The 16252-nt window shown below is 43.5% G+C and overlaps 1 protein-coding gene across 2 annotated transcripts in view; it reads right to left on the bottom strand.

Moving 5' to 3' along the window:
• The window catches only part of MYT1 (myelin transcription factor 1), a 345874-nt gene that overhangs the window by 144399 nt on the left and 185223 nt on the right, over nucleotides 1-16252 (bottom strand). Inside the window, exons 5-6 of one of the 2 annotated variants that reach the window (XM_033914908.1) lie at nucleotides 8307-8369; nucleotides 800-1050 (exon numbers count right to left, since the gene is read on the bottom strand). In XM_033914908.1, the coding sequence (XP_033770799.1) occupies nucleotides 800-1050; nucleotides 8307-8369 (314 nt within the window). The remainder of the gene's footprint in view (nucleotides 1-799; nucleotides 1051-8306; nucleotides 8370-16252) is intronic. The other variant, XM_033914909.1, reaches the window with a different exon arrangement.

The following is a 16252-nucleotide window of genomic DNA, read 5'->3' as shown; positions in this document are numbered from 1 at the left end:
AAACCAAGTTACTTGCAATCAAAGGTTTTACTGCACTTTATCATCATCATCATCGCAATCTACTTTAGTCATATCTAATTCATCACTTGCATCTTTATCTTCATTACTATCATCATGCTGTCCAATTACAGAGAAGGCTTTTACAAACTTGGAATTGTCTGTTGTTCCATTTCTCTGATGGCAAACACTAAGCCCCTCTTTTAGGAAACTGCGATAGCAGTTTCTAGCATGGGGAGCCGTGCTGAATGGCCCGCTCTGCTCCCGACGCTCATGTTCCCTGATGCCATTATAGAATTGGTGCCTCCATGTTGCACGCAAGTCGCTAAACAGAAGAAATCAATTTACAGAATTGCTGCCAGTGTTTTTCTGAAATTAACACGTCAAAGTGTGAAGATTTACCATGCCTGAAGGGGAGATGCATAAAACTCCACCGCTATAGAGAACAGAGCCAAAAAATACTGGTTGTTACAACAAAAACAAATACCAACCAATGCTCATCACTGACACTGACTAAAAACAGTCTAAAATGAAATGCTGCAAGCCCGTATTGCTTTGAGCATCGGAGCCTGAGGACCCTATTTGTGTGGGTGCATGGAAAGAGATAAACCAGGGTACAGTATATATGCTGTTTTATTCCCTGAACCTTAATGCCCCCAGGAAACTTTTATTGAGTATACTGTATATGTCTCGTCTCCAAGTAATGTAGGAGTTTTACATTATTTTCTAATTAGAGCTGTATAACTAACTAATTATCTCCATTATTTGCAAAGCATAATTTTGGCCTTTGTCTATGTGTTACCTTCTTCCAAAATAGAGCAGTGAGTTTTCTCCTGTTCTGTTGTGTTCACCTCCTCCTCTTCCTCCAAAGTTCCTTCTGATTCATCAGTTACGGATTCCTCCTTTACATCTGTCTCATCGCTGCCTTCGTCGCTGTCAATGTTGTAGCCTTCATCCAGAGCCAGTTTGAGAGGGTGTGATTTCCTCTTTGACAGGTGATCAGCCTCAGCATCTTGAAGTTTTCGCTTCTTTGCCAGCGGGCAGCTCTGTAAACTGGAAGACAGGGTGCAGTTAGTGATCAACGATAAAGACCATGTTTCAAGTCGTTCCTCAGTCCGAGTTTCAGAGAAATTACATTGCTGGAACTTAGTAATGATTATTCCCTTTTAAACTTGGTGTCTACATATAAATATAGAATGATGGATATATACATTCAATATACAGCACTTTGGGTCAAATTCTATAAACGGTGCCACTAGGTGCCACCTAGCTGAGTGCCACATGGAACTCAAAATTGTTTGAGCTTAATTGGCATGGTAATCGACCCCCCCCATTAAAAACTCAATTAAAAAAACAAATAAGAATTCCTCACAGAATTCAGACCTGTAGCTACTGACGCCTACATCTAGTTGCCTACCAACACCTACCTGGAGAATAGGTGTGGTATGATGTAAGCATCTCTAGGCATCTGTGTTTGGTGCCGGTAATTTAGGCCAAGAAAATCCTGCCCTAATATACCACTGCCTAACATTAGGATGCCTAAGATGAGTTAGGCGCTGGTAGGTGCAATTCTGTAAATGTTGCCTAGCGGTTGATTGACAACCATGCCAAGCAGCGCCTAGGCCAGACATGGGCAACTCCGGTCCTCGAGGGCCAGAATCCAATCGGGTTTTCAGGATTTCCCCAGTGAATATGCATTGAAAGCAGTGCATGCAAATAGATCTCATGCATATTCATTGGGGAAATCCTGAAAACCCGATTGGATTCCAGCCCTCGAGGACCGGAGTTGCCCATGTCTGGCCTAGGAGATAGGTGCTGTTTATAGAATGAGGCCCTTTGTGCTTGTAATAGAACAAAAATGATTAGTATGTATTATTTTATCTTATTTGTATTTGTCATCCCTGCCTTTTTTCTATATATTAGAAATATGTAATACGCATTGAAATGTTGGATATTGCGTAAAAATCAAAATTTATTAAACTTGAAACTTGAAGTTAGGTCTATGAGATTTACTTATCCAACCACCGTCCTGGCAATTTTGAAATATACAGCTGCCTCATTTTTAAAAAATGGCCTAGCCTACTCACATGAACTGCTGCTCATTTTGAGACTTCCAACTTCCCAGTCTCTAAAAGAAGTTTAATTCTCTAGTAATTTGTAGACCAGAATTCTGGTAACTATTTGCTGGGTGTGGATTCCTTAGGTCAATTCCTCAGGTCAAGATAGAATACTGTAACAGCAGTATATTATACTGACTTGAGGAAGGAGATTTTGACTTCTGAAAGATAGTTGAAAAATGGATTAGTTCAATAAAATGGTATTTTCTTATTTTCCATTTTTTTTGTTTTATTTCTATTTGTTAATTAGTAAAGTAGTGATTGTTATTTGTCAGATTTTTTCAAATTTACATCTGCTATCTTTATATTTTGCATAGTATTAGGGGATATGTGTCACTTTCTGTTTCTGTGGTGTTGCATTGAATGCAAAGTCTGGCTTCTTGGCAGTTCAGTTTAACTTTTGGCTACATTTTTCTATTTTTAGTTTGTGATTACTTATTCCATACTGGACGAGGGTGTATCTGTGTTCTCTGTGTATGAAATCCTAATGTTTTTCTGTTAGCATTGACTGTGCAGGATTAATCTGTATTAATCTGGCTTGTTTGGTTTAAAATGGGTAAAGGCCGAAGCAGAGACACTCACATTCTGAAGATGCATGACTGCGTGGATGGTGTTGTTGAGAGCATTTTGGTTTCCTAGAACTAGACCATGAGATGATTTTCCAAGGGCTGCTGAGCAGGAATAGTGTGCATCTATCAAAGAAGGGAAGAAATGTCTTCAGTAGCACACTGGTTAACCCAGGGGTCCCCAAAGTCCCTCCTTGAGGGCCGAATCCAGTCGGGTTTTCAGGATTTCCCCAATGAATATGCATGAGATCTATGTGCATGCACTGCTTTCAATGCATATTCATTGGAGAAATCCTGAAAACCCAACTGGATTCAGCCCTCAAGGAGAGACTTTGGGGACTCCTGGGCTAACCTATTGAAGAGGGTTTTAAACTTTCATCATTCGGTCAATGTGATCAAAGCCCCTAGGTGAGTATAAGCCCTCAGGTAAGTGAATCACTGAATACCTCTACACAAATGGGAAAAGGGGGCAATGTCTAGAAAGCAATATACTGTATACCAGGGATCTCAAAGTCCCTCCTTGAGGGCCGCAATCCTGTCGGATTTTCAGGATTTCCCCAATGAATATGCATTGAAAGCAGTGCATGCACATAGATTACATGCATATTCATTGGGGAAATCCTGAAAACCCAACTGGATTGCGGCCCTTGAGGACCGACATTTGACACACCTGATCTAGAGGCTGTGATGGAAGAGGCCGAGTTGGATTTAGTGAGAATCACAGAGACATGATTCACTGAGAAGCATGACTGGGGTATGGTTATACTGGGCTTTAATCTGTTCAGGAAAGCCAGGGTAAGAAGAAAAGGAAGGGGAGTAGCATTATATGTAAAAGCCATACATTTTAAAGCAATCATTTTAAAGCCACACAATTCTAGGATCTGCAGGGTAAGGAAGAGGCACTGAAGGTCAATCTGGAAAGAGGGAATAGAAAATGTATTTACATTGTGTGATAAACAGGCCTCCTTCACAGACAGAAGAAGCAGATAGAGATTTAATAGTAGACATTCAGAATATAGCTGTAAAAGGGGAAGTATTACTAATAGGCAATTTTAATATCCCAGATGTTGATTGGAGAATCCTAGAAGTAGGGAGATCCTGAATTCTTTACAAGGAGAACTGTTATAACAGTTGGTAATGGAATGCCACCAGTTTTGTAGGTGCCCAAGCTAAGTGAAAAACACCGTTTAAAATGATTTTCAAGGTGCCAACGGCACCTAAAAAACCAGCACTGGAATCACGCTTCCATAGGTGCTTTACAGCACCTAACGCCACTATAGGCATGGCTAATGCCAGAAGTAGCATTAGACACAGTAAAGCACCTCTGGAGGTGTGATTCACATCACAGTTAGGTACCATAAATGTAGGTCTGAAAAAACCCAGCCTACGTTTCTGGCGCCTATGTTTGCCAGAGGCGCGATTCTCTGAACGGCGCCATCATGTGATTGATGAGTGATCGGCGGCCGCTTTTAAAGTGGCTGCCTAGAATGCCACCGGTTAGAGAATCTGAGCCGAAGGGCCTGTTTTACAAAGCCACGCTAGCGGCTGCCTCGTGGCAACAGCCCTGAAGCCCATAGAGATTTAAAGGGCATCGGGGCTGTTGCCACGCGGCAGCCGCTAGCGAGGCTTTGTAAAACAGGCCCTAAGGCCCTGATTCTCCAAAAGTGCGTCCCGATTTTAGGCAGCTGTAGACGTCCTACAGCTGTCTAATCAGCCAATCGGGATGCACGTTTTTTTAAAAAAAATGCTCCCCAGGCAGGCCGCCCGGGAGAGGCATCCTATACTAAACGCTGATTCTGTAACCGGCGTCTTTAGAGAATCGGGTTAAATTAGACGCGGCCGCTATACTTATGGCAGCAAGGGATCTCCCTGCTGCAATATGTATAGCGGCCGCGGTTGTTGCGGCCGCCTGTCCCATCACCGACAGGAGAATGCCTAACTCCTCCTGTTGGAACCCCGAGCCCCCTCCCCCCCAAACTCGTAATCGCCGACAGGAGGATGCCCAACTCCTCCTGTCGGAACCCCGGACCCCCCTCTCCCCCCAAACTCGTAATCGCCGACAGGAGGATGCCCAACTCCTCCTGTCGGAACCCCGGAACCCCCTCCCCCCAAACTCGTAATCGCCGACAGGAGGATGCCCAACTCCTCCTGTCAGAACCCCGGACCCCCCTCCCCCCCCCAAACTCGTAATCGCCGACAGGAGGATGCCCAACTCCTCCTGTCGGAACCCCGGAACCCCCTCCCCCCCAAGCTCGTAATCGCCGACAGGAGGATGCCCAACTCCTCCTGCCGGAAAGCCCAACGACCCCCCGCCCCAACTAATCTCCCTCCCCCAACTAACCTTTCAATGTTGGACAGCTGGACTGGTCTTGCTGCCGTCCAGCTGACGGGTCTGCCTCGTGGAAATGAGACGGCACGCCCCTTCCCGGCCCATCCCCGCTAAATCTAAGGCCTGATTGGCCCAGGCTGTAGAAGCCTGGACCAATCAGGCCTTAGGCATAGCGGGTCCGCCCATCCCCACTAATCCTAAGGCCTGATTGGCAAAGGTGCCTAGCCTGGGCCAATCAGGCCTTAGATTTAGCGGGGATGGGCCGGGAAGGGGCGCACCGTCTCATTTCCACGAGGCAGACCCGTCGGCTGGACGGCAGCAAGACCCGTCCAGCTGACCAACATTGAAAGGTTAGTTGGGGGAGGGAGATTAGTTGGGGCGGGGGGTCGTTGGGCTTTCCGGCAGGAGGAGGTGGGCATCCTCCTGTCGGCGATTACGAGTTTGGGGGGGAGGGGGTTCCGGGGTTCCGACAGGAGGAGTTAGGCATCCTCCTGTCGGTGATGGGACAGGCGGCCGCGGCCGCTATACTTTATTGCAGCAGGGAGATTCCTTGCCGCGATCAGTATAGCGGCCGCGTCTACTTACAATGTAGACCAGCATTTTGCTGGCCTACATTTTAAGTGTCTCTTCCTCTACTAGGGAGACGCGTAGGGCCGCCTAAGTTCGCCTAAGGCCTGTAGGCGAGCTTAGGCATCTTGCGGGTCTCCCTAGGCTCCCGGAGGCGCCTTCAGGCCTGCCTGGGGAGCATTTTTTTTAAAAAAACGTGCATCCCGATTGGCTGATTAGACAGCTGTAGGACGTCTACAGCTGCCTAAAATCGGGACGCACTTTTGGAGAATCAGGGCCTAAGTGTTTCTGCATGGATCTGAATGAAGGCCAAATGATGGGAGGGACATGGGTGGGTCAGGGATGTTTCTTTAAAATGCACACAGTGTTATAGAAAATCTTTAAATCTTAAAATCACACAGACACACATCCACAATCCATTTGAGCTTCCTCTTTTTGAATTTGTGCATAAACAATTTGAAAATTATATTTTGAGACGATTTTGTTTAAAAACTATGGGTGTCTTTAATTCTAACAAGCAGTGAGCTTTGTTTATGAGCGTCTTAGCAACGCGTTGCCATTTCCAGTTCTGACGCAATCTTCCGGTGGAGCTGTTCAAATCGGAAGCGACAGTGTGAAGTAGTCATCTTTGTGCTTGGAGACACTTGAGAGCGTCCCGACTTAAAGGTATGTTTTTATTCTTGCACAATAATTTTTCAGGAGACCGAGAAGTTCGAATTCACCTTTTCCTCCAGTTATCGACTGGAATCATTACACCCTGAGGCAGCAGTAATGTGAAACTCTGGCTTTCATTGGTGTACTGATCGTCCTGTCAGATAAGCTATCTTAAAAGTTATAAGTTATTGTTTTTGCACCACACAGAGCCTGTTTTTTTTATGCCGGGGTGGTTTTTTAATGCCGGGGTGGTTTTTTAATGCCTATAAGGTTTAATTTGAACACCTTAAATCCCATGTGGATGGTGGGAGGGTTTATTGTCTGAGGCTTTTTCCACCCCTGATTAGTATTTCGGGCCTGTGTGTAAGCACTATTATATCACCTTGCACTGTCTGTGTGGAAGACTTTTATATTTGATATCATTGGATTTCCAATTTATTACATTACATTAGAGATTTCTATTCCGCCATTACCTTGCGATTCAAGGCAGATTACAAAAGAGTTAAAGAAGGTGAGTTACAAAAGAAGAACATTGGTCATTTCTTGTAACGGTAACGAGTAGGTCAGGTGGTATCGGAGTCGGGAGGAAGATGGTAAAGAGTAGATCGTGTAACATCGGTGAGTCGGGAAGAAGATGGGACAAGGAAGGTATTCGTGGTGTTAAGACTTTTCAGGGATTTCTTGAAGAATATAGTCTTTATTTCTTTTCTGACCATCTTGTAGTCTGGGGTTATTATCAGTAGATTGGAGATTTGGTTATCTAGTTTTGCGGCTTGAGTGGTCAGGAGGCCATCATATAGTTTTTTCCATTTAACTTCTTTGATTGGAGGGTAAGTGAATGGAGTGTGTGTTTTTCTGTGTCTGGTTGAGGTAGATTGGATGAGGCGGTTGTTCAGGTAAGTTGGGCCGTTGCCATTTATAGATTTAAATAGTATGCAGTAGAACTTACATAGTATTCTTTCCTGAATTGGAAGCCAGTGGGAATTATCTGTGTTATTTTGCTATTGATATAGAATAAGGGGGACCCATTCCTAATTTGTGCACTGGGATTTTTACCTGTTTTCAGTTGGTATAAATCCTCGCACCCAAAGTTGGATTCTACACTATGTGCTACTCTGTTAAGGGCGCCTAAGGATGGGTGCCCTTTATAAAATACCATTTAAGGGGACATTAAAAAACGGCAAATGATCTGCGATGCAAGCACAGCAGGACAAAAAGCAGATCAAATAAGCATAAAGATGTAAAGAACTTTTAATCAAAACAAATCATATGGCTGACATGGCCATGTTTTGCCCAAAGGCTGTATCAGAGGCAAAGACTAGAGAGGTATAACCTTAAGCTACCTCTCTCTAGGTCAGTGTCTCGCAAACTTTTTCTGCTGCAGCACATTAAACTCGGGGCCGTGTCTACAGGACCTCTGAGCATGCGAGGACTTCAACTGATGACGTCAGACATATGTGTATGACATCATCATGTTGATGTCCTCGCGTTGCTCAGAGGTCCTGTAGACACGGCCCTGAGCTCGGGGGCCTTCCAAAACTGAGACAAACTGCCGGGTTCTGGAAAGTCCTCCATCACCTGGGGGAGGGGGGGGAAGGGGGGTTGGTAGAGAAGAGGAGAGGCACCGGCACTGGTGCCAGCAGTAATCGATTTGTTTCTTTCACAGCACACCTGAAATCTTTCCGCGGCACACAGTTTGCGATACACTGCTCTAGATTTATAACGCAGTAGCAGCTAGAAATGTCAACAATATAAAATAGTTTATTCAGAGAAATTAAAGCATAACATCCACTTCTCTCTAGAGTAGCAAAGCACTACCAGCAATGAAACAGGAAGTCTCCACAGTGTTTCCAGCCCCATATGTAAATGTGGGTTGGTTCATGCATATGTGAACTGGTACAAAAACAAACAAACCATGCTCTCTCCAAATAGAGAACAATCGGTGCAAAATATGCACATTCTTTTTGAATTTTAGAAGAATGCACACCAGCAACCAAATCAAAAAAATAAACAAACAAAATGAAATGATATGGGAATGGCCATCCTTAGTTTTTACCACTGGTGAGAATGTCTTACCTTCTGTGTCTCGCATACTTTCCACTGCTATGCCCTGAGCCATCACATCCTGGGGTAGGGCAGCTTATGACAGGAAAGAGAAAAAGATGCAACCACATTGATTTTCCATTTCTCCCCAAAAATGTGAAGGAATTAGAATCAGGAAAATAAAGGCTAAGGTTAGGAAAGCAGTTTCAATTTGTTCTTCAAATGAAGACCGGGAAGGGCAGTAAAATGCTGCTCAGCCTACTAAAACTTAATGAGAGGACTGACCCTATTTAATTAACTGAATGGCTCATTATGGTTTTATGAGTATGTTTAATTACAGATTGGCACGTGTATCTATTCTGCTCTTTTTATGTAATATAAAAGTAGAATAATGTTTGCCACTCAAATATAATTCATAAGAGTATAGAATGAACAGCCTATCATCAGATTACAGAATGAACCTCATGTTTCTGGAATCTCAATGATTCACGAGGAGAGATACAGATGTTCTGCTGCAGCTGCTTTTGTTGGTTGAGTTGAATATATGCCACAGTAAGAGTCAAATCAGAATCTATCACAAATCCTCTTGTTTCGGGATCAAAATACTGAATGGTCAGTTTTATAAATGCACCTAAAGTCAAGGTTTGTTGTCTATTTTTTCCTTTTGAAAATGGACTATAGCTGAGATTGTAAATTTAGGTGCCTAAAAAGTGACTGGAGCCTGGCATTCCCTCTAAAGTACAAAACACAATTGGCAACAAACTTTTTGTCACCTGGTGAAAATATGCCACAATGGGAGACTTTAAATAGATATTAAAAAAGAGTATCTAAGATAATAGTAGGACATCAGTGCGGGTGAAGCTCGCTGATAAGAGCAAGATTTGACCTCGGGCAAGATCTCATAGATGTCAAGCACCAGACACAAGGTCTAAATAAGACCTGCCCCATACATCTGTTGAGTGGTGATGGGATTGAGCTAAGTATTTCTCCTTAACGGTCATAGTTTTTCAGTGATTTTTTACTATCAGCACATTGCACTTTAATGGTTCCTATAAAGTCTTTTGATGAACTTCAGATGAACTTTTGATGGATATTTGAAGAATTTTTGATACTGGGAGATTAAAACATTTTTAATTCTTTTTATCACCTGGTTTGATTCTATGCTTATGGTTTATGGATTTTTGCATTAATAAATTTAAAAATTATTGGACATAATGATGTATGGGGCAGGTCTTATTTAGACCTTGTGTCTAGGGCTTGTCATCTATGAGATCTTGCCCGGGGTCAAATCTTGCTCTTATCAGCGAGCTTCACCCTTACTGATGTCCTTCTATTATTATCTTAGATACTCTTTTTTAGTATTATTTAAAGTCTCCCATTCTGGCATATTTTAACCAGGTGACAAAAAGTTTGTTGCCAATTGTGTTTTGTATATTTATATTTGAATTATTGGCAAACCTTTTGGGTTCTTTTTTGTATTCCCTCTAAAGTACATGGAAGTCCACTGCCTCCATTATTTTGTCAGGGATGATACCATAATCTCAAAGTTGGTTCAAGTGGGACTCCTAAGGGACCTGCCTACCCCCACATAATTCAAACACAGACAGCAGACTCTCATACACATGGATAGCAGACTCCTCCATACCATAGAGGGAATATTGGAGATACAAATCTACATGTCAACATGACAGAAGTTCTTCTCATTTGACTAAGGACTCCTTTTACTAAGCTGTGATAGCAGTTTTAGCGAGTTGAATTGCCGCACGTGCTAGACCTTAACGCCAACATTGAGCTGGCGTTAGTTCTAGCTGTGTAGCGTGGGTTTAGCGCATGCTAAAATCCTGCGTGCACTAAAAACATGATCGCAGCTTAGTAAAAGGAGCCCTAAGTTACTGCAGTATTGTATACTAGGTAAAGAGTTACTATAACAGTATAGGGGTCTTTATGCTAAATTGGCTAACGTGCCTTAGTAAAAGACCCCCTTTGTTCTTAGTATAGAATTACTAGAGTATTCTGTCCTACTTACTGGACTTACTGGATCATTGTGGACTTACTGGATCATTGTGCTCTGGGTATATTGTTACTGAAATGTTATGCTTCGGGTATAGAGTTACTAGAGCATTATGTTATGGGTTAAGAGCTACTGGTACTGTGTTTTGAGTACAGAATTATTCCAATATTGTGTCCTAGGTATAGGGCAGGATTAATTCGTTGAGGGCCCCTAGGCACACAAGAACACTGGGCCCCCTGCCCCACCCTGTCCTTCTCTCTCCCACACCCCCATGGTCTGGCATTTCACTCTCTCTTCTCCCTTCCCCCCACTTCCATCAGCATCTGCCCCCTTTCTTTCCCTCCAACCCAATTGCATCCAGTATCCTTCCCCCTTATAATAATAATAATAACTTTATTTTGTATACCGTCATACCGAGGGAGTTCTAGGCGGTTCACATCAGTTAATCAAAGTTACAAACAATGAAGTCATTGAAGTTAATAGGAATATACAAGAAAGTAAGATAGGAAGGTCATATATGGGAAAACAGGAATGTATAATAAGAAGGTCAATATACTGGATAATACAGGTTGTTGAGGTTTAGTGCAATAAGAGGGAGTAGGTGGAGATTCACGTGCATAGATGGGAGGTGAAGGGGGAGAGGAGGGTGTATTAAGGGTTCTGTCTGTGGAATAAGTGTGTTTTGAGTTTTTTTCTGAAGTCAAGGTAGGTGGGGGCATCGGGCACAATATGGGCTAGCCATGGGTTCAGTTTAGCCACCTGGAAGGAGAAGGTTTTGTCAAGGAACCTTTTGAAATGACATAGTTTAAGGGAGGGGAAGGCGAACAGATGGATTCTGCGGGAGTTCTTGTTGTTGTAGTTTAGATTGAAGTGAGGTTGAGGTAGCTTGGGGATATACCAAATACTGTTTTGTAGCAGAGAAATGCGAACTTGAATAGGACTGGATTCAAATGGTAACCAGTGCAGTTTATGGTAGAAGGGGGTGATGTGTTCCCATTTGTTTAAGCCAAATATAAGACGGACGGTGGTGTTCTGGATCAGTTGTAGTCTCCTGGTGGTTTTCTTCATGGAGCCCAAATGATATTGCAGTAATCCAGGATGCTGAGAATGGAGGATTGTACTAACAGGCGAAATGAGGTGTCGTCGAAGTATTTTTTTATGGTGCGGAGTTTCCAGAGCACCGAGAAGCTTTTCCTGACAGTAAGATCAGTGTGTTTTTCCAGGGATAGATGTTTGTCTAAGGTGACTCCCAGTATTTTTAAGGTTTGTTCTAGGGGGAAATCCGATCCGTTCACTTGTATTGTGGTATCTTTGATTTTGTCGTTGGGGATGGCTAGGAAGAATTTAGTTTTGTCAGAGTTTAATTTTAATCTATAGGATAACATCCAGAGTTCTATCTGACTGAGTAGGCTTGATATAGAGTTAAGCAACTCTGGAGTGAAACAGGTTAGTGGGATGACTATTGTAATGTCGTCTGCGTAAATGAAGAATTTGAGGTTGAAACTTTGCAGGAGGATCCCCAAGGAGACGAGATAGACGTTGAACAGAGTGGGAGACAGAGGGGAGCCTTGGGGAACCCCACAGGAGTTGTCCCAGCTGTAGGAGAAAGAGTCGTTCTTAAACACCCTATATGATCTATTTCTTAGGAATCCGTGGAACCAGTTGAGAACCTGGCCAGAGATGCCGATGTGTGCAAGGCAGTCTAGGAGAATAGTGTGGTCGACTAGGTCGAAATCATTGCTCAGGTCGAGTTGCAAGATCAGGGCGCTGGAGCCATGGCTGAAGAGTGAGCAGGTGGTCGAGTAGAGAGGCTATGATGGTTTCGGTGCTGTGGTCAGAACGAAAGCCCGATTGATTGTCGTGTAAAATGTTGAATTTTTCCAGATCTGTAGCGAGTTCGGCATTTACCACCCCTTCTGATATTTTGGTGACTATTTTCTCTCCCCTTTCCCTATACACCAATTCCATCAGCATCTGCTCCCTTTCTTTCCCTCCAACCCAATTCCATCCAGTATCTTTCCCCCTTATGTCTCTCTTCCCTTTCCTTGCACACCAATTCCATCAGCATCTGCGTCCTTTCTCTCCCTCCACCACCCTTCCATACCACACTTTCCCACCACCATTTCATACCATCCTTCTCACAATCCTTCCATACCACCCTGCCCCCTTTCTCTCCCTCCACCACCCTTCCTGCTCCTTTCTCTCTCCCCCTCCAATCATTGCAGCTACCGGCTCTGCCCTCTGAGCTTCTTTGCAGAAAGCAGAATTAGAACAGCTGACGGTAACGGGTTATCCCCCCCACATCAACGGCAACGGGCCCCCCGCATCAATTCTAACACCCCCTCCTGCATCAATGGCAACGGGCCTCCCCCCGCATCAACAGCAATGCAGCTGGATCTGTTATAGGAAGGTCCCACAATAACTGCATCTGCCGGTCCATCCCCCTCAGACCTCTTTCTTCCGGAGCACGTAAGTGACGTTGGAGGGGGATGGACCGGCAGACGCAGTCATCGTGGGTCATCGTGGGACCTTCCTGTAACAGAACCAGTCACATTGCTGTCAATGTGGGGAGGGGGCCCGTTACCGTTGATGCCCTCACAGTTTCCTGCCTGGGTATAGCCTTGAGATCATCACAACGAAAGTTCTTGGTTTGCTTGATAGCTGGGAGAGTGCATTTTACAAATACTAAGAAGCTGACTTTTAGCAATTATATACCTATGTGTGTAGAAATTTGTAAAGAGGGTATATGAGATGTTGTAATAGTGTGAAAACATGGCTGTTAGGCTTCTGTGGCTGGCATCATGATTGTTGCAGTTGTCCAGGTCTTGCTGTATCTTAGTAAATGAAACTGATGTTTCAGCCATTGCCCTGTGATTTTTTTTCAGGAGTATGCCATGAGGTTTGCAGTTTGTCTTTATATAGTACCAAACCTTTCCTGCCAAAATTTGTAACCAACCGACTTTCCCACTGCAATTTCCCCCAAACAATCAGGTTTGCAAACCCACTTTTAAAGACAAACTGCAGACCTCACAGCACACGCTGAAGAAAGATAAGCTTACTGGCTGAGGCATCAGTTTCACTTATTTGGAAGTGGCAAGACTTGGACGACCAAAACAATCATGGTTGGTTGAACTAGCCTCTTCAATTTTGAGTTGAAGATTGTATATTGCAAGGGAACTTGTTATGGGGAATTATATTATGTGCATTTGCTGTGTTTGGTTTGATATTTTATTTGATTTCACTTCAATGTTTAACAGTAATAGGCTGGTAGTCAAATTTTAATAGTAAAGAAAATACCTAAACAAATTATACACCTATGTTTAGATGAGTGAACAAGTATAAAGCTAGGTATCTCAAATTTAATGAATTTTTAACCTAAAAAACTTAGGGCTCCTTTTACAAAGGCACGCTAGCAGGGTTAATGTGCACGACTTTTCATCATGCGCTAACCCCCGCGCTGGCCAAAAACTATCGCCTGCTCAAGAGGCGCGCCTTTGTAAAAGGAGCCCTTAGGTACTCAAAGCCATGTGAAATTTGTAGCCACAATTAGATAGTTCACACTAAGGCAATTTGAAGTTTGGTCTCCATTTTGTCTTGCTTGCCACTTTGGACGATGAATTTGAAGAAGATTAAGGAGTCCTAGTTACAATAAGAGATAATGTGCTACTCACCTCGCTCTTGGACAAAATATTGGAGGTCCTTTTATTAAGGCATGCTAACCGATTTAGCACGTGCTAAATACTAAGGGATCCATTATATTCTATGGGTACCTTAGCATTTAGTGCGTGCTAAATCGGTTAGCATGCCTTAATAAAAGGACCTCCAATATTTTGTCCAAGAGCGAGGTGAGTTTGGAGGTGAGCGAGGACTCCTTGGTTTGGTCACAAATTAGAAATGTACAAAGGTGGATCCTGACATCAGCTAGTCATGTCAGCCCACATTCTCTAAATGGCACCGTTGTTGGCAGCTGCCTTGAAAGTGGCCGCCAATCGCATGTCATGCACACGATGGCACCATCGAGAGAATCGCGCCTCGGGCAAAGATAGGTGCCGGAAATGTAGGCCAGGGTTTTCAAGGCCTACATGCACGGCACCTGCCTTTGACGTGAATTGTGCCTTCGTAGGTGCTTTATGGCCCCTAACATCACTTCCAGCATGAGCCATGCCTACAGTGGCATTAGGTGCCGTAAAGCACCTACGGAAGCACAATTTTGGTGCTGGTTTTTTTTAGGCACCAGTAGGCACCTTGAATTTTCTTCTAAGTTCACTTTTAAATAGCATTTTTGGACTTAACTTATAATTTATAGAATACAGGTTGTCATGCCCAATAACAAATCCTTACTCAACTGTCTTTAAGATTCAACATCAGGTCTGACTCTGAGACCAGAACACTACCCTCACTCAAGGGCAATAGTGGTAAAAAGATCATGACAGTCATTGGAAAGTCTATTTAGTTAAAAATGACTTTATTCTTACTAAATCCGGAATGAGACGATGGTGCGGTGAAGAGGGTTTCGAATTCTTGCGCAACAGGACAACATTCTGGGGAGGAAGCAGATACTACAGAAAGGACGGCCTGCACCTCACCAAGCAAGGAGCCTTGGCCAAGGATATGAAGAAGACCATTGATAAGGCTTTAAACTAGACATCGTGAGAGAGACAACAGTCGACAACCAGTCGATGGTCCGGACGTCAGGAGATCCAAATGAGGGAACTACAAGCAACTGCCCAGATAAAAGGGAAGAACACGTTGAAACTACAAGAGGCAATGAAGAAGCGCAAATGGATACAAAAAGGGATGTGAGGACTAAAAAGTCCAGGAAAGTAGCACAAAGGGAGCTCAAATGTATGTATGCGAATGCCAGAAGCTTAAGAAACAAAATGGGAGAACTGGAAGCACTAGCAAAAAGAGAAAAAATAGATATCATTGGAATAACAGAAACATGGTGGAATGAAGAAAATGAATGGGACACAGTACTGCACAGAAGAGATAGAATAGGGCAAAAAGGGGGGAGGTAGTGCCCTGTATGTCCAAGAAGAAATAGAGTCTATTAGAGAAGGTGAGACGGAAGGAAGAGATAAACTAGAGTCCCTCTGGATAAAGATTCCTAGACAAAACGAAGCAAACTTAAAAATTGGCCTCTATTATCGACCCCCAGGACAAATGGAGGAAACAGACAAAGAAATGATAGAGGAAATCAACCATGGTTGTAAAACAAGAAACGTAACGGGGATAAACTGGAATCTGGGAACGTCTAACTGCGGCAGGGAGATAAAGTTCCTGGAAATGATAGGAGACTGTTTCCTTGAACAGATGGTGGGAGAACCAACAAGAGGGACCACAACCCTGGACTTGGTCCTAAATGGAAGGACAACTGATGTAGAAGTTACGGCCCCGCTGGGGACAAGCGATCACAGTATGATCAATTTTAAAATTGGCATCGGAAAGGGGCGACCAATCAAGACTAAAAACGAAACCTTTAACTTCAAAAAAGGGAATTATGACAGCATGAGAGCTATGGTTAATAAACGGCTCAAGAAGAGAAAAGCCAAAATCCAAACGGTTGATCAAGCATGGTCCCTACTGAAAAACACCATCACTGAAGCACAGAATCTCTACATTCCACTGATATCCAAAAGAAGGCGAAACAAGAACAAAGGTGAGCCAGCTTGGCTATCTAAAGAAGTGAAGGATGCAGTGAGGGAAAAGAGGAACTCGTTTAAAAAATGGAAACGTGAAAAAACAACGGAGGCCTGGAATGGTCACAAGGTAGACCAGAAAAAGTGTCATAAAGCGGTAAGAGACGCCAAAAAGGTCTATGAGGAAAAGATAGCGCAAGAAGCCAAAAACTTCAAGCCCTTTTTTAGATATATCAAAGGGAAGAAACCAGCAAGAGAGGCAGTAGGCCTTCTCGATGACCTAGGGAGAAAAGGGTGCATTAAAGAAGACAAACAGATTGCAGATAGGC

Source organism: Geotrypetes seraphini, chromosome 11, assembly GCF_902459505.1.
Source record: "Geotrypetes seraphini chromosome 11, aGeoSer1.1, whole genome shotgun sequence".
Taxonomy (NCBI): Eukaryota; Metazoa; Chordata; class Amphibia; order Gymnophiona; family Dermophiidae; genus Geotrypetes; species Geotrypetes seraphini.
Note: the sequence above shows the minus strand (reverse complement) of the source record. Positions and strands in the feature narration are given on the sequence as shown.